Source organism: Halichoerus grypus, chromosome 8 (genome assembly GCF_964656455.1).
Source record: "Halichoerus grypus chromosome 8, mHalGry1.hap1.1, whole genome shotgun sequence".
NCBI classification, from domain to species: Eukaryota; Metazoa; Chordata; class Mammalia; order Carnivora; family Phocidae; genus Halichoerus; species Halichoerus grypus.
The window spans coordinates 141,931,022-141,952,768 of NC_135719.1; the positions used below are offsets into that span (position 1 = coordinate 141,931,022).

Here is a 21,747-nt window from a genome sequence, read left to right on the forward strand (position 1 = left end):
TGGCTCAGTCGGTTAAGTGCCTGCCTTGGCTCAGGTCATGTCTCAGGGTCCTAGGATCGAGCCCCGCATCGGACTTCTTGCTCAGGGGGGACCCTGCTTCTCCCTCTCCCTCTGCTGACCCCCTGTTTGCTCTCTCTCTCTCTCTGTCAAATAAATAAATAAATAAATAAATAAATAAATAAATAAATAAATACAATCTAGAAAAGAAAATAAATGGATGAATGAATTCATTCAACCCCTGAAATGTCACATCATGACAACCTGGCCACTGGGAGTTAACCCATAGCCATGATCAGATTTGGACCCTGAAGGCGTGTGGGAGCATTGTTCTTGGCCGAATCCTCATTTTGGGTTTATTGACTTTTTTCCTATAACTCTGCAATACAGGTGACTGCCCTGCAGGTTACCGTTCCCCGGGGCTTCGAGGAATGTGAATATGCCCACCAGAAACGTCCATGAAGCTAGTTACCGGGGAGGATTTATAGAAGAGAGCAGCGCCTGGGGTGGGGGTGGGGGGAGCGAACAGGCTTTGTGACCGGGGCGTTTGTGACCCGGATCTCTACTGACTTTTACTGACTGAGCCCCCACAAGGACATCCCAGCAGCAAATGCAGCTCTGCTGGGGTCAGGCGGACCCTCAGAGCCAGGGAGACACGTCCTCAAGTCACACCGGGATCATCACGACATGGTTTATTTCCTGAGTGTTTTCAACGTGGACTCCATCGCAGGAGGTTTCCACCTAGAATTTCGTGGGATTTTCAACCTTCCCGAGGAAGAGGACAGCCTCTGTGGCTCTCCTGACCAGCAGCAGCAGGAAGGACCGATTGAAGCGCACGACGGTGTGAGAGGGGCCGTCCTTGGAGCGGACTGTGAGCTTGGTGGCCGTGGCCGCTGCGGCTTCGGTGCCCTCCTCACTGACGTCCAGCACAGCTTTGTGGGCGGCCTGCCAAGGGAAAAACGGACGTCAGCGGTCCCCATGGAGGCACCTCTACTTCACTGAGCTTTGGGGTTCTGCCTGGGGACAGTGATGCCCCCCTCCAGGGGCCTCCAGCTCACTGCTCCCGGTGCCGGGCACGGGGTGGGCAACTGCCGCTGATACCAGTCAACTGGGCCCCTACACGTGGAGTTGGGTGGTTACAAATGCGCACCGGCAAGCCTAGGGTCGAGTCCCAGTTCTGCCACTTTATTGTCGCAGACGTTACTTAGGGGCTCCTGCCTTCACTTTCCAAATCTCTGAAAGGTTCATTGTCATGGCGTATTTCCCACAAGGTCATGGGGTGAATTAAAGGAGACGCAAAGTACGGGAACCATAGTATTACCGCACCGTAGCCCTGGAGACGCAGGGCGGTGTTATTATATACTGGATCCCCTCTGGGTCTTCTAGCAAAGAGACTTCACCAGGGGCTCCTGTCCTCCCAAGCTTCAGGGGGCCTGAGAACTCCAGACGATTACAGTCATTATTGTTCATATGTGCACATAAACACATACTGGGAAAAGGACCGTTACACTCAGCAGATTTCACTGTGACCTCTGTATTCTTTCCCCCGACACCAATGACAAAGGCCCCCTTCAGTGACCCAGGACCACTTCTGACCATTCTGATCTATTACCAAGATACATTTTTCGGTCAGGGATCAGAAACTGCCATGCAGACAAGGACCAGACCTCTCGTAAGAGCAGGGGACACACAGGGTACCTGGAAGGTTCCCGTTCACTAAAAGGGGTGTTCATGGCTCAGCTCCAGCTGATGGATTCTATGTAGGGGTTTGGGCTCATGGTTGCCGTGTGGGAACTGGACTCAGTGATTTCTTTCAAGACAGTCAGAAATCTATACTTTGAGGTACAATATCCTACATATTAGAAATTGGCTCTCTCTTTTTCTTTTTAACACTGCAGGCCAAACACAGCACATCTATAGGATACGAATGGCCCATGGGCAGCCAATTAGGCCTCAGTGTGAGGCCCTAGGCTTCAGGGAGGTGAGGTCGAATGACAGGTTGGGCACCTGCTCATCTGTAATAGGTCTCGAGGTAAAAGTGTTGCCCTCCCAGGAGAAGTCTGATTTTCAAGGAACGGTAGTTGGATCTTAGGAACGTTTGTTGGAAGAGGGATAAAAGTTGCCTGTGTATCAGAGTGATGATGGCCATAAAGCCACAGGCCTAGCAGCCTTGAAATTCAGCCCTACTTCTGCCATAGAGAGGTCACTTTCCCTCTTGGGGGTCTATGTTTCCATATCAATGAGATGTGAGGGCTCGATTAGCCAGTCGCTATAGGCCCTTCAAGCTCGAGCAAATGTTCTCATGGACCAGCTCACTTTGGAAAGCTGCAGGAAGTCTCTCCTTGTGATTCCAGAAAAATCAGCATTTTTATCAAAGGCATCCCGGATGCCCATCTTCGGGAGGATGGTTTCCAGGTCATAGGAGGCAGAAATGGAGAATTTTGGAATGAACAGCTCTATCCACCTGTGGAGATGGGGAAAAGAAAAAGGTGATGTCACAAGCCCCTTGGTCTCTATCTCTGCTTCTGGGTGGCATTTTGGGAGACTCTGTTCTTCTAGCTATTACTGGTTGCTGCTAAAGTAGTCAACACATCCCAGACAACCAACCCAGGTTGCTCTGGAGGTAAGCCCCCTGGATGAGCAGCTCTAGCCCCATAGATGAATAAGAAGGAACGGGGCCCTGTAATAAAGTAGGGACAGAGCATAGACGGGGGCCCAGCAAGGGAGCCCGTGCCAGCGACCCATGGGGGACACCAGGCAGTGATGGAAGCGTGTCTGCCATCTCCTCCAGCCCTTCCTGAGACAAACCCTGCTAAGTGCTGAGAGCAGCAGAGTCCAGTAGAACTTTCTGCAAGGTTGGAAACATTCTGTTTGTGCTGACCAGTAGGTTAGCCACGAGGAGCTCGTGGTTATCGAGCACTTTGAACGTGGCTCGTGCCAATGAGGGAAGAAAAATTGTAGTTTCACTAATTTTAATTCATTTGAATTTAAATAACTACATGGGGCTAGTAGATGGACAGCACAACCCTGGAGTTCAGCATAACTCTTTTTCTTCCTCTGCAATGGTTTCCCTGAACCAAGACTGAATAGCCCGCATTTACTGAGCATTTACTATGTGTCAGGCACGTCCCAGGCACATTCATGAGCTTCATTTCCATTTTAAAGATGTTAAGAGTTAGTTTCAGTACTTTGCCCGAGGTCATGTACTTGGTAAGTCCCAGAAATGAAAGCACAGAAGTGCTGGATGGACCCTGACGTCCTCATCGATGAGCATCTAGCACAATGGACAGCTCTCTCCTCCCTGTTACGGTGCCCTGCGCTGGCCTGGCCGTCTCCTCCCTGCTGTCTGCAACTCTTCACACACCGCCCCCTGCCCCAGCCTCTGTGCTGCCTCTTCTGTCCAAACATGGCTGCAGTCAGAGAGGAAACCTATGAAGCATCCTTGCTTGATTCCCAGCTACGCCTCTTTGCCAGCGCTGCTTCCTTTCCAAGCCTCTATGTCCTAGCTGTAGCCTCACGTCCTACCTATGCTCCTGACTCAAATGCACTACCTCCGTGAAGCCTTCCACGGATCCCAGCTGAAAGCGAACTCTCTTTGCTCAGAAGCTCCTCAGCACACTGCCTGCCTTCTGCTGAGGCACTGATCTTTGTCTTCTTGAATTACAGTTACCCCTGATCCTGTCTTTTGTCTCCTCCTGGCTGTGGGCACCTTGGAATGGTGCCGACAAGGCCAAGAAAATATTGCTAAGAGATTATACATAAGACTTTGACATTCTTTTTAATCTTATGGTTAATATCCTTTTGATAGTCTCCAAAATCGTTACAGAACGAATAATAATCTTACCTATTAGCTAACATTATCGAATGCATACGCCCTTCCTGGCACTGTTCTAAGCACTTTATAAATAGTAACTTGTTTTATCTTTTCAACAACTTCTGGGTTGAGTAATAGTGTTATCCTCACTTTCTAGGTGAGCATTAGTGCTTTTTTTGCTTGTTTATTTTTATGGAATCATTCCATGGAATTTAATATCCGATCGGCTGCTTGAGTGAGTTCTGCTCGCAGGGAATCGCTACAATGACATAATAGTGTTGTGGGAACATATTAGCTACATATTAGCCTTGGACAATTCACCTCCCGTTTTAGAGCCTCTACTTCCTTACCTGTGGATGGGGATGATAGCACTCTTCATCTGTCAGGTGATTGTGAAGTTCCCTATCCAGCAGGTGCTCAGTTGGCATTCAACAACTGCTATCATGGTCTTACCCCCCCATCCTTGGAGGTACCCCACCACCCGCCTCAGACCCCAGGAGACTGACACAGATTCCCACCTCTTCTGGAGTAAGTAGCTCCATTTCCTCAGCATCGTGGCTGACAAGGCCTGTTCCAGCTGCTTCATCTTGCCCTGGCCAGGGAGAACAAAGAAGGCCACAATATCTCCACTATAGTCCATCTGCAGCACAGAGGAGTTCAGCTCTGAATCCACTCCAAAAGCAAACTGTTCTACCTGGTGCATCATTGGGACCTTCACAGTGGTCCTCTTGCCCACCAGGAATGGGGAGCTCTTCCTCGTATATCCAGGGTTAAAGGGCTTCTCCCACTTGGCTAGCACAAAGAGAAAAGAGAGGTCTTTAGGTCTAAGTATAGTCAGTGAGATGAAGACAGCAAAAATGATGAAGTAAGGATCTCTGAAAACTCGCTCCTCCATAAAAACAATGAGACAAAACCACCCACAATGGTCTGAATTAACTTCCTTAGAACTCTAGAAATTAACCAAACTCTTTCAGCAAATTAGGGAATAGTTTATTAAAGGGAAGCAGCTAAATCTTGGTAAGAAAGTGAGCTTTGTGGTATTTTAACTTGCCCTAGTTCCATTTCTCTTGTCCTGGCTCTTCAATAATAGCCTTGAAAAATAATAGCCTGCATTTGCAGTGAAAGCCAGCAGGCTGGCAGCCACTGAAGGGGAAAAAATAGGGCTGGAGTACTTTCAAAGACTCATTCCCAAAGAACTGTTATTTGACCCGTCCTGTGCTTCCCTGGAAGGCATCACTCGAAAAATTGTCTGTATTTGATCTGATTTGGAGTTCAACCAATGCAAAAAGCCCATTCCTCAGAGGGAATTAGTAAAAACAGTCACAGGTGGTGATAAATTTTGCGGCTGCTGGAGGCTGTAGATAACAGTTGAGGCAAACAACAGATTAATCAAAAAGGTTAACAGGACACGGGGCGCCTGGGTGGCTCAGTCGTTAAGCGTCTGCCTTCAGCTCAGGTCATGATCCCAGGGTCCTGGGATCGAGCCCCGCATCGGGCTCCCTGCTCGGCGGGAAGTCTGCTTCTCCCTTTCCCACTCCCTCTGCTTGTGTTCCCTCTCTCGCTGTGTTTCTCTCTGTCAAATAAATAAAATAAAATCTTAAAAAAAAAAAAAAAAAAAAGGTTAACAGGACAGGCTGGGGGCAAATAACAGTTGGGGCAAACAACAGATTAATCAAAAAGTTAACAAGACAGGCTGGGGGCAGGGGTGGCATCTGACAGAGTAAGGACCTCTGAATATTTCCCCTTCCATTAGGACAATGAGAAAAACTGGCAAAGATATTCAGAATCAACTTTTTTGGAACTCTGGATATTAACCAAAGGCTTGCAGCAACCGGGGAGTTAATTCAAGAAAAATGGCTGAATCTCAATAAGAACAGTCAACTTCATGGTTATTTTAACTTGTGAGAGTCCCACCCTCTACTCTCCAGCTCTGCAGTAGCCTTGAAAAATAGCCTGTATTCCCAATATCATCGGGAGAAGAATTTTCAAAGACTCATTTTCAAACTATTACTATTACTTGACCTCTCTGGTAGTTATCTGGAAGACCCCACTTACAAGGTTGATTGGTGCTCACTCAGTGCTTAAAGCCTTCTTCCCAAGGGCTTGGAAGTTTTTGTTAGAAACAGTTATAGGCAAGTGTTTTGTTTCATGGTTGTCTGGATGAGGATAATAGATGGGACAAACCACAGAGTGATCAAAAATTCTGAAAGGAAAAGCTGAGGAATAAGATGTCCATAGGAGCTTTGGAAAGTGCCACTATATCTTGGGCATTTAGAGGCTGTGTGCATGTATATAGCTGTATGCATATTTGAGAAAAAATATGAGAAGGCTGTAAGTTCCTACTTATGGCTGACCTTGAGGGTCTGCATAGACAGAAAGTGAAGACTGAGTCAGAGTTATAAACTGCTTGGCTGAGTGTTGATGGCACACTCCACCATGCACACAAAAGCCCTCAGCAAAGCCTAGGAGATTTATTTATTCTAGACACATACGAAATCTCTGCCCAATCATAGCTAAGCACTTAACTAACCAAGAAGACATTTCAGTGGCCACACATCACAAAGTATAGACTTTATATTTTTCTAAGATTTTATTTATTTATTTGACAGAGAGATAGAGAGAGAGCACAGATAGGCAGAGTGGCAGGTAGAGGGAGAGGGAGAAGCAGGCTCTCCACTGAGAAGGGAGCCCAATGCGGGGCTCGATCCCAGGACCTTGGGATCATGACCTGAGCTGAGGGCAGACGCTTAACTGACTGAGGCACCCAGGTGCCCCAAAGTATAGACTTTAAATAATTAATTCAGAAAAATCACTAAACAAACAACAACTATTGCAACAAGCAAAACAATCAGTCTTTGCAAGGAGGAGAATCTGATTTTCAGAGTTGTCACATTACATAATCTTAAAAATCCAGCTTTTACAAAAGAAAAAAGTATGAGACATAAGAAGGAAGTATGGACCAAACAATCTACTAATATCAAAAATAAAAGAAGGAACAGTGCCATAGATCTTATGGACATTACAAGGAAAATAAAGGAATACTACGAACAACACTATGCCCACAAATTTGATAACCTAGGTAAGATATTCCAATTTGCCGAAACTTATATAAGAAGAAATAGACAATATGAATAGGCCTGTATCTATCAAAGAAATTGGCAATAATTAATAACCTTCCAAAGCAGGAAACACCAGGTCCAGATGGATTCACTGGTGAATTCTACCAAACATTTCAGGAAGAAATTATACCAATTCTTTACAATGTCTTTCAGAGGATAGAAGCAGAGAAAATACTTCCTAACTTGTTCTATGAAGCCAGCATTACTTTAATACCAAATCAGACAAAGGCATTGCAAGAAAGGAAAACTACAGACAAAGATCTGTCATGGACATAGATGCAAAAATGCTCCACGAAATATTAGCCATCAGATTTGATGATGTATAAAAATAATTATATACCACAACCAAATGGGGTTTATCCCAGGTTTGTAAGGCTGGTTCAACATTTGAAAATAAATTAATATAATCCATCATCAAGAAGCTAAGCAAGAAAAATTAATCATATCAATAGATGAAGCAAAAGCATTTGACAAAATCCAACACCCATTCATAATAAAAATTCTCGGTAAACTTGGAATAAAGGGGAACTTCTTTAATTTGATTAAAAATATCTACAAAAAGCCTATAGCTAACATCATATTTAATGGTGAGAAACTCAAAGCTTTTCCACTAAAGTCAGGTATAATACAAGGATGCCCCGTAGAGCCACTCCATTTCAGTATTTTACTGGAAGTTCTAGCTAATGCAATAAGACAAGAAAAAGAAATAAAAAGTATACAGATTGGAAAGGAAGAAATAAAACTGTCTTTGTTCACAGATGACATGATCGTCTATGTAGAAATTCCAAGAGTCAACAAACAAAAGAACTCCTGGAACTAATAAGTGATTATAGCAAAGTTGCAGGATACAAGGTTAATATGCAAAAGTCAAATGCTTTTCCATATGCCATCAATGAACAAGTGGAATTTGAAATAAAAAACACAATACCATTTACATTTGCATCCAAAAAAATACCTAGGTATAACTCTAGCAAAATATGTATAAGATCGATATGAAGAAAATTATAAAACTCTGATGAATGAAATCAAAGAACTAAATGAATGGAAAGATATTCCATGTTCATGAATAGAAAGACTCAATATTATTACGATGTCAGTTCTTCTCAACTTGATCTATAGATTCAATGCAACCCAATCAATATCCTAATAAATTATATTATCAATATTAACAAACTAATACTAAGGTTTATATCAAAAAACAAAAGACCCAGAATAAGCAACACAGTATTGAAGGAGAAGAACAAAGTTGGAGGACCAACAATAACCAACTTCAAGATTTACTATAAAGCTACAATACTCAAGACAGTGTGGTATTGGTGAAGAATAGACAAATAGATCAATGGAACAAAGAGAAAGCTTACAAATAGACCCATGTAAATATAGTCAACTGATATTTGACAAAGGAGTAAAAGCACAAAGGAGTGGAACAAATATAATCTTTTCAACAAATGGTGTTGGGACAACTGGCATTCATATGCAAAGAAAAAAAAGAATCTAGACACATACTTTACATCTTTCACTAAAATTAATTCAAAATGGATCACAGACCTAAAGGTAAAACACAAAACTATAAAACACCTAGAAGATAATAGAGGAGAAAAACTAGATGATCTTGGGCATGGCAATAATTTTTAGATGTAACACCAAAGGCATGATCCATGAAAGAAATCACCGATGAGCTGAACTTCATTAAAATTTAAAATTCTGCTCCGTGAAAGACAATGTCAAGAGAATGAAAAGTCGAGCGACCGACTAGGAGAAAATATGCATCTGATAAGACCGTTATCCAAAATATACAAAGAACTCTTAAAACTTAGATAAGAAAACAAATAACTTAATTTTAAAAAGTGGGCCAAAAACCTTGACAGATAGATCATGAAAGAAGATATGCAGATGGCAGATAAACATGAAAAGATGCTCCATATCATATGTCATCAGGGAAATGCAAATTAAAATAACCCCAACACACCCATTCAAACGGCCCGAATCTGGAACATTGACAATACCAAATGCTGCCGAGGACGTGAAGCAACAGGGACTCACGCACTGCTGGTGGGAATGCAAAATAGTACAGCCACTTTGGAGGACAGTCTGGTGGTTTCTTTCCAAACCAAACACACTCTTGCCATACAATCCTGCAAGCATGCTCCTTGGTATGAGGAATTGAAAACTATGTCCACACAAATCCTTGCATGTATTATATGATTCTATTTATAGAAAATGTCCAGAATAGGCAAATCTATAGAGACAGAAAGTAGATTAATTACTTATTTCTGGGGGAAGAGCAGAAATGAAGTGAGTGCTCGTGGATAGGGAGTCTCTTTCTGAGGTGATGAAAATGTTCTGGAATTACATAGTGGAGGTATTTGCACAACTTGTGGATGTACCAAAATCCAAACCCACTGAACTGTGCAATTTAACTTGGCGGATTTTGTGGTAGGTGAATTATATTTCAATAAAAAAAATAAGATTAAATTAAATGGAACAATGTATATAGAGCTCAGGAGACTTGGAAGGGGCTCACGGCATATTAATTCTTTTCGCTTCCCCTCCCTCCTTGCAGAATGGATAGATAAATGGGTGGGAAGGTGAACGGGCGGATAGAAGGAAAGATAAATGGGGGAGGGATGGATGGCAGGAGGGAGAAAGGAAGGGAAGGAGAGAGAGGGGAAGGACGGAGGGTTGATATAGTAGTGACGATTCTGCTGAAGTTGGCTCTATCATCATCCAGACGATTAGCACAGAGACTCACACACATCAGGCACTCAATACACGATGGATCTTTTAAAGCAACATGCCCAGGATCATGGAGCAAGTAAGGGGCAGAGGTAGAATTCAGACCCAGGGCTGTCTGACTTCAAAGCCCATGTCCATTCTGCTGCAGCACAGTGTTTTTGTAAACTGTAAAGCTCTAGACAGGTGCCCGGGTGTTGTGAATGGCAGTCATCCTGGCCTGTCTGCACTTCTGCACCTCTAAAAGTGCTCTGGCCTTTGGATTTGCCTCTGAAGCTGGGTTGTCAGAGAACTCTGTGTCCCTCCTCGAAACCTTCGGGAGGCAACCAGGGCAGCTGCTGGTAGCAAGAGATGAGGCCCTTACTCACAAGCTACTTTCCAGAAGATTTTCCCCATGGGCTGCCCACTGAGCCCAAAGTCAGTCCCTCAGGGCACATAACCAGGCTATCCAAAGTCAGAGCTGAACGAGCCTCCATCATAATCGATCGACTGAAGCCAAGAGAGGAAACAGGATGTAGCCACAGTCATGCAGCCAGCCAGTTAACACGCCTGGTCCAAATTCAGACTTCCCATTACCTGACTGTGCTGTCTAGGGTTTGTTTAGCTTGCTTATTCAACTGGGGGGGGAAAAAAAGAAACAACATTAAAGTCAAAATCAACCTCTCAGAGCCTTACCTTTAAAGAAAATGTGGTTCACCAGGACCATGACCGTCAGAGGTTCAAGGCCTTGGATTAAGTCTACGACCTTCCCTTCGGTCTCCTTCTCCACATAGCTGTTGATCTGCTCCCGGGCAGTGGAGGTGCTTGAGAAATCTGTAGAAAAGACTTTCGACTCATACAGCCTCTTGATGTTGTCCAAGAAATTTGTCTGCAGCCGCAGCTCCTTTTTGATGAAGAGGACACTCCCCATCCTCAGGTCCAGGTCTTTGCTGGGGGCTCTGAGCAACTGGAGCAGGTGCTGGAAAGCCTGGTGGATGGCGGGCTCTGGCACGTGTGTGAGGTTGAACCCCAGGCTCTGGAGGATCTGGGTCTTGGTGGCTGAGCGGGCCCCGAGGGAGAGCATGGCCAGGGAAGTGGAGACACTCCGTGGGGAGAAGAAGACGTTCTGGTCCGGAGTCTTCAAAACCAGCCTCTGGTATAGGCGGAAGGCAAAGCTGGTGTTGCTGGAAGACAGCCCGGAGGCGGCGGTGCTCCTTGGGGAGGACAGGCAGGAGAATCCTTTGCTGGGGTCCCTGGGTGGGGGCACACAGGGGATTGCTGCACAGATGCTGACAATGAGGAACACTCGATAAAAGGCAGATGCCATTTTGGAATGAAGTAAGTCTGCAAGAGAGGAAAGAACCATCAAGGGAGGGTGAGCCAAGCGTCTGGCCCCCGAATCGGAGATCTTGCAACACCCCACCCCATTTGAGATAGAATGGGGACATGAGGGATGGTTAACAGGGCAGTTCACTCAAATAATCTCATTGGCTCTCATGAAGGAGATGCAGATATTATTGTTGTCTTTAGCTTACAAACAAGTAAACAGGCCTCAGAGACATTGTGTCATTGACCTCAGGCCACCCAGCTAGTTTGTGTTCCGTCTGGGATTCAAAGTCAGGTCTTAAATCCTGAATCTCAGCTCCCACGCTCTTTGCTGTTTCTGCTTCGTAGGCTTCTTATTCAGAAAGGAAGATAGTGGAACCAGACTGCAAATTCCCAATCTTAGCAGCCACAGGTGTCCTCTTCCCCCTCAGAGATCCCTCCAGATATTCTTGGTCCCTTTTGTGTTGAACTGATCATTTCCTTGCCGTGGCTGCCCACCCCCAGCCGCAGGCATTTGCTGGCAATGTCGATGTCCCTCAACAGGCTGTCCTGGGACCGCAGTCCTTGGGGGCCATGAGCACAGGTGCCTAGTTGCTGGTGGGTTGCTGGCTCTAGCCTCCACCGCCTGCCCCCTGCATGCCTCATCCGGCTAGACTGAAGCACCAGGAGCATTTTGGATTAAGTGAGCTGGTGGCAGGTGGAAATACCAGTCGTTTTAGAGTGGGACAGGGCTGGGCTTGCATCTGACTCTGATGCTCACGATGGGCAAGTTTTAGCTTCTCTGGACTTTGGTTTTCTTCTTCTGCTCTGGGAGGATGGTCTGTACCTTATCTAGTTATTCTAGAGGATCAAGTGTGATGAGGTCACTGGTCTCCGTCAGGACAGTCCTAAGATCACAGCCACGCTCCCAACAACCTCTTGGTTGAAAGTCAATTTATGTAAATTGAGTAATACTTGATCACACCAGATGTGATTAAAATCAGAAGGAACTATACAAAGAATCTTTTTGCCAAATGAGTAATTCTTTTGGGAAACTGCAAATCTGTCCCCTTTGCCATTTATCTAATTGGGTGATTTTTGTTTCGTAGGCAGGGGAGTGTGAGGCGGGCTGCAGAGACGGGGCTACCGGCAGGAGGTGCAGACTTGATTCTGCCCGTGGGATCCACGGAGGGGATGCAGAGGAGCACCTCCATTCCAAAGGAATTTCCAAGGACTGTTCTGGGAGCCACGCGTGTCCTTCACTGCTCCCCCCGCCCCGGGCACAGTGCCCCGGGTAGGAGCGGCAGGAGAAGCTTGGTGCACTGTCCTGAGCGGAAGGGCGTTTACACCAGTGTGGAAGGGACTGAAGGAGAGAGGCACTTGGGACAAAAAGCCTGAGTTTCTCCTATTTGATGAACCCCGTGACAGGCTGAGGGTGCTCAGGACGCCGTGCGAGAATGTGGGGTCTGTAAGGACAGCTCTGATGGGCGGAGGGGCCTGCTGGGTCAGCGTGGGGTCATGTCAAAGAGGAAACCACGGGCCCAACATGCTCTCACTTACACCGAGTTCCCAACAGGGCTGAAAACCTCATCCAACTGCAGGTTCCGCCTCTACCCAGTCGGTCAGGAATCTCTCCATTAGGCCAGTGAGTCGGCCACGTGGGCCCTCCATCCCCCCCAAGGGAGATGAGGTCATCTGTGTGGGAAGACCCCTTGCCTTTCCCTCTAGGGCAAAATGCCTGACCTGGAACAATCTCTTTCGTTTGCCAATAACGTCCTTGCCAAACCCCCTTTCTATGAAAACTTGCCATTTTGTACACCTCCTCGGAGCGCCCCTCTGTTTGCTGCCTGAGTCATGTGTCATTTAATAAAGCCAATCAGACCTTTAACTTTTCCTCGGTGGGCCTGTCATTCCCAGGAGCAGTGCTTGAGCTCGACAGTCAGCCAGGGGCCAGAGCCTCGGCAAGACCAGCACTCTCCTGCACGACCACGATCTGGGTAAAGAATGGCAGCCTCGCGCGCCCACCTTTGCATCCTGTCCTCCCAGGCCTGGCTTCACCGCCCCCCGACTCCCGCCCCGTCTGTGAAAGGGGGTGGCCCCGAGGAAGAAGGAACACAGTCTGCGTACCACCCAGCACGGTGTCGGGCCCGCAGAGGGCCTGAGGTCAAAGCTGCTTCTCCCTCGTGGCTGTTTGTGCTTTGTGTCCCTCACTGGGAAGCAGGGTGAAGGGGCAGGCCTGTCCCTGGGTATTCCTGACCGTGGGAAGGGACGGGGCTGAGGGCAGAGAACGGCAGCCACGCGGAGGGGGAAGGGAGGCGCCACAGGACATCGGGGGCCTGTATCCCTCTCGGGGTGGGTGGGGGTGCGAGTGGGGCTCCCGGGGCACCTGCTAACGCCGGCTGTACCTCCCAGGGGATCCACACCCCCACCAGCAGGCACGGCCTGGCCAGAGGGCGTCTGACTCCATGCCCCAAGTCCTGGGCTGAGCAGGGGAGACTGGCCTGGACCAGTAGCCCTTCAGGCAGTCCGCTAGTGAGTGTCCTGGCCCCTCGTGGCCCTGGCCTTCACGTGGCCTTAGGCGAGCCATTGCTTCTCTCTGGGCCTCAGGGAGGTGGCCTCCAAGGGCTCTATGGCGATGGGCCTCAAGGGGCAGATCCTCACGCTCTTGAGGAAAAGCTCTGACGAAAGCTTACTCATTCAGCTCTTAAAATCCAACCTCCTTCCGCACTTGGCCTCTCCGCATGCCCAACTCCTATCCTCTCATGGCTGCCCCTTCTGTCTCCCACGGAGGCCCCCCACTGCCTCCCTGTGGCTGGGGGCGGGGGGTGAGTCCTGCCATGGGCTCTGCCCGTCTCGAAGAGAGGGACACTGTCCCCCCTGCACCTGACCCTGCCTGGGCCCCTCTCGCCCGGGGGGCCACTGCCTTTATCCCACCTTTCATCCTCTCTCCCCTGCTCCATCCCCCACTTGGCTCCCGGCTGGGTCACTCATCCACACCGCAGACAGGTGGAGCTTTCTAGATGCAAAGCTCATGTGTCACTCACCTACTCAGCTTCCTCAATGGCTCCCCACTGACCTTGGGAGGAATGGCCACGCACCTGTCATTCAAGGTCCTCCTCTGCTGGGCTCTCACTTACCTCCCCAGCTTCATCCTCAAGCACACAGCTGTTCCACGTTGCTGGAAATGTTGTATGGCCCTCCGCCCACCCGCCCTGCCCTGTCTTCATTTGCCTCCTTGTCTACTTGAGTTCCAAAGGGCTTCATTCCATTCTAAAACCCCACACTCCTGGTGACACACACTTCTGGCAAAGCCCCAAACCTGGAATAAGCCACCTGTCTGTTCCTTCTTTGCCAGCCACTGGAGGGAAGTGGCTCACTGAGGCGGTCTGCTCCGCAGTGACTTCCCAACCACCGATCTTGATGTGCCTGGCAACAGGCACCTCACTCTCCCATTGACTGCAGGGAATACCTCGGTCTTCCATTTCCTGAAGGCGGACTCCTGAGCCTCCCATGAGGGCATCTGTGCATGCACACACACACACGAGACCACCTTGGCCCCCACCTCCCATGAAAGACAGACCCTCGGAAAAGGAACATATCCCCCTCTGCCCAGCACTCCTTGCAGAACTTTGGAGAGCATCCCTTATGTCCATCCCAGGACCCTCACACCTCTCTCTTCCATATTCCCAACTACATCCTTGCCGTTGGCTTTTAAACATGGTCAAGGCTTGCCCAGTAGGACAAACAAACCACTACCAACTGTACGATGAAAACCCCCCTTCGCTCCCTGTCTCCATCCTCCCCATCCCGACTCACATCCTCACGAGCTGTGTGTTCACTGTCCTCACGGTCTCACTTCCACTCACCCTTGGCCCACTCCAGTCTGGCTTCTGGGTCCACAGAGATGGGACCAGCCTGCGAACGTGGCCAGGTTCACCCTAGCTGCCTCCCCAGTAACAGCTGACACTGGAGACCACACTGTCTTCTCCAGTCCCTCCCTGAGGCTCTGTGACACCATGACCTCCTGCTTTTCTCCTCTCCCCCCATCTCCCTCCGTTCCTCCTCCTTAGTCACCTCTGGGCCTCCCCTCCTGTGCCCCGTCCTGGTGCGCCCCCCGAGCCTCAGCACCCTCTCCTTGGTGCTCTCCTCTGCCTCCAGCTGATCTCATCACGCCCAGGGCTTCATTACCAAGATGCACATCACTTACTATTTTTAATCCCCGGGCCAGAACTTTCCTCGGAATTCCGTATTTCTAACCACCTCCTTCATATTTCCTCCTGATGTCACAAATGAACCTAAAGCTCAGTAAGACCCAGACTGAACTCAGACTCTTTCCCAAACGCCATCTTCCCATGGAAGTCACAGCTGAGACCTTTTTCAACATCTCCGTCCGCGAACAGCACTCACCTAGCTATTCGAGGCCAGGACTCACACTTGCATCTCCTTGTTCTTCATTCCCCACACCAACACATCACTTACTTATTTTCAACTGTTCCAGTAGCCTCCCATTTCCCAGAGCAGGCACCAGCCTCTCATCCAACCTGCACTGGCTGGACTCTACCGGCCCCTCTAACTTCATTACAGACCTCAAAGCCCCTTGCTTGGGGCTGCTGTGTCCAGCCGTTTCGCCCATTTTTATGCTCCTCACAGGTGATCTTTGTTGTACCCCACTCCCCTCCCCCACCAGACTTTCCCCTCGAATTAATTCCTTTCCACTGCTTAGGTCCTATGTCATGTCACACCCTTAAAGGAAGCTCTCTTTGAGCCCTCAGATCAGGAAAATTCCCCCCTTTAAATGTTTTTATAGCACCATTAACCTCTCAGTGAAATACTTATCATGGTCATAATTTCACATTTATTTGCCTGACGGAAAATGAAACGAATCAGGGCACTTGCCTCTCTGTTCTCCCCCTACACCCCTGTTTGGCCAACACAAAGGGCTCCCCTTAAGTGTTTGATGAAGGAGTGAATTGAAATAAATTAAATGGACGATTTACTTCAGAGGGGTGATACTGACGGGAAATGAGTAAGAAAGACCTTTCAGGTCTTCCTTCAGGTGCTAGTTACATAGGTGTATGCATACATAACACTTGAGTTGACTCAGCGTTTGGCCATTGTGGCCAAAGTACCTGCCATTGGACTTATGAACAGTAGAAAACAGAAAACTGGACAAAATACATGAAACAATTGAGACACTGAGAAAAATATGTGAAATAATGAAGACATTGGACCACAGGCAGAGAAGGCAGACAAGTTAGGGGAGCCCTGTGATTGTCCTGCTTTTCTGTCCAAAGACACTTTCTGGCTCCAGGGAGGGAAACCCAAGCAGAAGTGGCAGGCTGGCTGAGCGCAGGGGACGGGGACCAGAGTTCGGGAAGGCGCATGCAGCAAAAGCGTGCGTTAGCTTCAGTGCAAAGCTAAGTGTTCGGCTCTGCACACGTAAAGTGACATTCCACAAGGACGGTCCCGGTGCAGAAGCAAAACCCCCAAATGGCTGTGATGTAAGCAGAAGTCCCAGAGTTCACGTAGCTGGGGAGGGAGGGAGACCCTGACCAGGCCGAGTTAGGGGACCGCCAGGAACATCTAAGGCATTCCGGAGAGACCCTACAAGCAGCGCATCTTGACATTAGGGCTATGCTAACTCTAGTCTGAAGCTGCCCTAGACACCTTAACAACATTGTGTCTGAAATAGGACATTCATTTTATCAGGAAAAGGTGATAAAATCCTTGACAGGATAAGAAAAAAGTTCTGCAAATACTTTCGGTGGCTTTTAAAACCAGTGTCACCACAGTAAGGGAGGACAATAAAATCCAGACCAGAACTATTGTAAGAGAAAATCTAAATGGTAGAAGGAAAGATCAGGAAGCTTGAAAACACAGCAGTAGGAACTGCCCAAACTTAAGAGAACAGACAGGGGAGAAAAAACAGAGCCCCAGTGATCTGCGAATGGAAAGCACGCGGTCTCACAGACGGGCAGCTGGAGTCCTAGGCACGGAGCGGGTGGGAGAGACCAAGTCTGGAAGAAATCATAGCCAGAAATATTTGCGTAACTCGCTCTATGTGAACTACAAGACAATAAAATGAATTCAGCCCTGCCATTTCTTCCCCCAAGCTACACCCTGAGCCCTTGATTCCCGGTCTGTCTAGACGGTTCTCCCCTCCCTCCCCTCCTGACCAACTGCTTTCCATCCTCCCGCTCCAGCTCCAGACCTCCCACGCCATGGAGTCTTCCAGATCCCACAGAAAGTCGGGCCCTCCCTTCGCAAACACCTGGAGCAAACCACAGCCATCTACCTCCTCATGTGTCTGTCTCCCCGAGTGCACAGGCTGCACCTTGTGTGGTTTCCTCCGGGGCAGGGACTATCCCCAGTGAGTGATGGGGACAGAGGGAGAACAATAAAGGGAAGACGAAGGTGGGGGAGGGGGTGGGAGGGCAGTGGGAGGCAGGTCGGGAACCCCAAGGGCCAGGCTCTGCTCACTGGCCCACACCCAGGGACTTTTGTAAAAAGGCCTCCAGTTGGTGAAACAGGTTGGCCTCCCGAAGTGTGGAGTTTCCCAAGCGTGGTTAATTGTCAGGAGAACCTGTGTTCTCATTAAAATGCACATTCCCAGGCCCCACCTAGAGCCACTGAGTCAGACTTCCCAGGGAAAGATGAGCCAACTAAGGAGTGAGGGGAGCTGGCTGCTTCCTCCTTGCACAGCTTCTGCCCAGCAATCCGAGGTGATCCCCAGCTCTGAGCGCCTCAGGTCGTGGGGAAAGCAAAGCCCTGTTTCTCCCCAAATTCCTAAGACCAATCCTGCCGCCGCAGCGACAGATCAGGAGCAGATCCCACGGGTCCATCCAAGGTCCCATCAAGATGGAGCCTTATCCTAAGTCCATCCTCCTCCACGGAGCTTCTCTTGCCATGGCTGGGCTGCTCTAGACCCTTCTCTTCCTGGCTAGAAGTTCTCCTGCCTACCTCACACATCTTTACGCTTCTGCCCCATTTCTGGTTTATATAGATCTTCACATCACTCTTTAAATCTGGCTACATCCTTATACTTTTCTCTTTATATTTATATATATATATATATGTTTTTCAATTTCACCTATTCTTGCTCTACCTGCAGAGGACGCTGGATGCCTCATGGCTGGATTTTCCACGTCATCTTAGCCAGAAGCCCCCCAAGAAGGACCCAACAATACCCATTGTGGACGTGAGCACCTGTCTCATGGGGGAGTGCTCCCCAGGGCTCCCTGCACTGTTTGGCTGCAACATTGCTCATTCCTGAGCCCGCCCACAGGGGCCACGTGACTTTCAGGATCTGAGCCAAGCTGAGGGTGGAGGTGGGGAAGGGGGTAGATCCAGACAGACCCTCCGGCCCTGAGGTGTTTTGTCTAGTCGTTCCTTTGTTTTCTGTGGTTTTGACAAAGAGGTCACTATTTCAACATTACGGGACACGTGGGCTTACTGCTCCAGAATGGATCTTCACCTGGAGGGACTCTTTCCCAGCCCAGTCTTGGAATCTGAGATTCCTTCGTTCACATCACACCAAGAGAAACAACAGACAAAAGGCTACCTGTGCTGGGAGGACATGCAGTCTTCAGATAAGCCCCCTCAGGTGCCTTCCTCCCCACTCTGGATGCCTTCACACCAGGCATCACTGATGTGGACGGGTGCCTAGCAGGTGCAAAGTAGGTTCACACGCATCACGTCGTGTAATCCCCCTGGGTAGCCGATGAGATGAACAGAATGGTCCCCACTTCACAGAGAGGAACAACTCAGGATTGGGCACAATGAAGTGCCTTGCCTCATGTCACAAACCAAACACATGGCAGAGCTCAGATTTGAACTTCAGCCTGTCGGGACTCCAGGGCCTCCTGCCAGCCTCCCACCACTTGAGGCTCCCGACCAAGTCCCTCAAATGAAAGACCACCACACCAGATAACATGGCGTCCTGAGTTTGAGCCTTGAGCTCAAGCAGACAAGTGTCTTGGCGGCCGCTGTCTTGTCTGTTTTCTTTCCTCTTTAACCAAACGGAACAGGCTTCGGGCTCAGGTCTGGGTGGAGTTGAATTGCCAAGTTGTTTGTGTTGTATGTATTTTTAGTTATTTTCTACCTGTGGCCTGTTTTCTGGTTTTCTATAGATGGCTGTGATGTTAATTTTTCTGTTTGAACAAATTTGTTTTTTTTTAAACATAGATTGATTTAAAGATCCCTCTTGAGTGCGTAAGAGCACAAAAGAGTTGGGGATTCAGCCACAATATCAACAGTGTTTTGGGAATGAAAGAAATTTGGGGAATTGAGTGGAAATAGAGAGCATGTGTCCCAACGAGAAGGTGGCCCCGGCCTCATACTCCCACTGTCACGACTATGCACAGCCCTGACCCACCTGGGCCTGAACGGGAGGAAGCCGGCCATGGGTCTCTAAGCTCTCGCCTGGTTTCTCCACACCTGGCACCCTCCTGGGCACACAGGAGATCCTTAATAAGTATTTGTTGGCCAAATGAATGCATGGAAAAAGAATAGGTAGATGAAATTTGGAGCAGACTCTATCATGTCCAAGACGAATGTCAAAGTGTTGTCCGAGATTGAAGTGCTTTTGGAGATCATCCAGGGCAATCCCTTCACTGCGCAGGTGAGAAACAAAGGCCCCGGAAGGGGAAGGTATTTGCCCAAGTCACAGAGTCAGCGTCTGGGCAAAGCAGGGCCGGGAACTAGGGCTTCCTGCCTGTCATTATCCTCTTCAGCGCACCAGCTTGTCACCTCTGTTGTGTGCCCACATGAATGACCTCAGCCTGGGCAGACAGGAAACCAGCCTCCTGACATCCCACATGCATTTGGAAAGCCACCTGCTCGGAAGCCACCCAAAGGCTTTCTGCATTATGTGGAAGGTCAAGCTGGATCACATCAAAGGGGTTGTGCCGTGGGGTTCTGACGTTGGACACTTCCCTTCTTGGCCAGAGCTAATCCTCGTATCATCAAGTATGCTCCTGGTGGGCATCTCTGCGGCTCCAGAAGTCTCCAGAAGCTGATTGTGCAACAGAAGCCATGGAGAGCAGAATCGCCAAATCTCCTATCTCAGCAGTGAGTGTCACCTTCGCAGTGAGGCCGATCTGACCCCCGCAGCACCACCAACACCTCCAAGCACCCTTCCCTGCTTTACGTAATGTTCTTACGCATTTGTTAACCCTATGGTGTATTGCATGCCTCCATCTACTAGCTGGGAACCTCCGCAAGGGCAAGGGGCTTTGTATGTTTTGTTCACCGATGTGTTTCAACCCCACAGTGGCACAGAGTGGATACTCTGCAAATATTTGCTAGATGGGTGGATGGACAAATGAAAACTGAAATACTCAGAGGACTTGCATTTAGTCTCATATCTGTGGCTCTCCAGCCCTGGGAACATGGGCAAGTTATGTGGTCTCTCCTGAGCCTCGGTTTTCTCATCAGTAGAGTGAAATGGTCCCACCAGCTTGAAGGGTTGGTGGGTTGGTGGGTCGGCGGGTCAGTGGAAAAGCCTACATAGCGCCAGTCCCGTGGGAAGCAGGTAGGAAGGGTTGCTTACTTCAAAGGCAAACTCCATGTACTCATTTATTCATTTGTGAGGTCGGTCAGTCCACAACAGGTGGCCCGTGAAGGCTTCTTAGAAGAGGTAGGAGTCAGTCTTTTCTGGAAGCAAGAGTACCACTCTGAAAGCAGCTGGCGAGCATGGCAGAGAATGGGGAACAAGGAGAGCGCCGGGCAGGGCAGGCTGGAGCCGCGTGAGCCGGTGCAGGGAGGTGCAGGGAGGCGCAGGGAGGTGCAGGGAGGCGCAGGGAGGCGCAGGGAGGTGGTGAGGCAGAGCGCATGCTCGGTAGAACCACGGAGGGCGCTGGTCATGTCTGGAGCAAGGGTGACAGCAAGGGTAGTCTGTCTTCTCAGCAAACACACACTGAGCGTGTTCTCTGTGGCCTGGCCTGGGAAGTGGGGCCGGGGGATGCCCGGTCTGCAGCCAGAGGGACACTTACAACACATGAGTGTGCCTGAGTCATCCTCCAGTGAAACGCCAGTGACAGCTCACCATAGTTCTTCGGTTAAAGCCCAGCATTCCCCCTGGGGCCCCTGACACCCCAGCCTCCATCTCCAGCCTCACCGCCCACCTCCTCCTGACTTATTTTGTTGTGCTGGCCACATTAATCTCATTTCAGTTTCTCGGCCCTGCCAACTTCCCACCCCAGGGCCTTTGTACATGTTGCTCCCTCGTGCTTGGTAGTCTTCCTCTGCTACCACTCCAAGTTCCTCCCCTCTTCTTTTTCTCCCCCATGATAGAGTTTATTTCTGTAGTGCTCAATGAATACATGGCTGCGAAGGTAGGAAATCATATAAAAAATATTTAAGATGTGCAGTGGTCGTTCTTAGAATAAAGTTGGTTAAAGGGAAGATCAGTCAAGCACTAGAGCTTATGGAAGACCAGCCAGCATTTTCTAGATTGTGAACTATACCGGGACAAATATACCTGTATGTGGGCTTAATTAATAGTGGCAGTTCAAGAACAGATAAGCTCCCAGGATTCGGAGCTCTCTCAGCCTTGTTGGAGCCCCCAGCCTGGGTCAGACCCCTGTTCCATACCCTCGAAGGCCCTCATGGCTTTCTCTCATCATGCTCACTGGAGCTCGTGATCAGAAACGCACAGGGGTGCCGATGCGACTTGCAACTGTTTCTCCCACTGGATATTAATGACATGAAGGCAGGAACCAGGTCTGTTTGGATCAGTAACTAGTGCACGGATTGCCACCCCATAAATCATTGTTTAATGCGGGATTGATTGCAGCCCAC

General features: G+C 48.9%; 1 protein-coding gene across 2 annotated transcripts; it reads right to left on the reverse strand.

Annotated features, from left to right (window-relative positions):
• Window positions 1-706: 706 nt before the first annotated feature.
• LOC118522698 (serpin A9-like) lies at window positions 707-14,119 on the reverse strand. 2 transcript variants are annotated; one of them, XM_036071907.2, is made up of 6 exons: window positions 13,992-14,119; window positions 10,339-10,986; window positions 4,506-4,603; window positions 4,330-4,403; window positions 2,314-2,461; window positions 707-942 (listed from the first exon to the last, which is right to left on the reverse strand). In XM_036071907.2, exons 2-6 carry the CDS (start codon window positions 10,967-10,969, stop codon window positions 739-741), a joined length of 1,155 nt encoding a protein of 384 aa, XP_035927800.2. In that variant the 5' UTR covers window positions 10,970-10,986; window positions 13,992-14,119; the 3' UTR covers window positions 707-738. The 2 variants fall into 2 exon arrangements, with proteins under 2 accessions (XP_035927800.2, XP_035927798.2); XM_036071905.2 differs by having other exon boundaries at window positions 4,330-4,603.
• Window positions 14,120-21,747: the final 7,628 nt, after the last annotated feature.

What these genes read in the sequence shown, in the direction of transcription:
- LOC118522698 (XM_036071905.2), bottom strand. Translation starts at nt 10,969, where the DNA reads ATGGCATCTGCCTTTTATCGAGTGTTCCTCATTGTCAGCATCTGTGCA. An exon ending in GAACCACATTTTCTTTAAAG is followed by an intron (nt 4,604 to 10,338) that starts GTAAGGCTCTGA and finishes TCTTTGTGCTAG; the next exon opens with CCAAGTGGGAGAAGCCCTTT. An exon ending in AGCTACTTACTCCAGAAGAG is followed by an intron (nt 2,462 to 4,329) that starts GTGGGAATCTGT and finishes CCATCTCCACAG; the next exon opens with GTGGATAGAGCTGTTCATTC.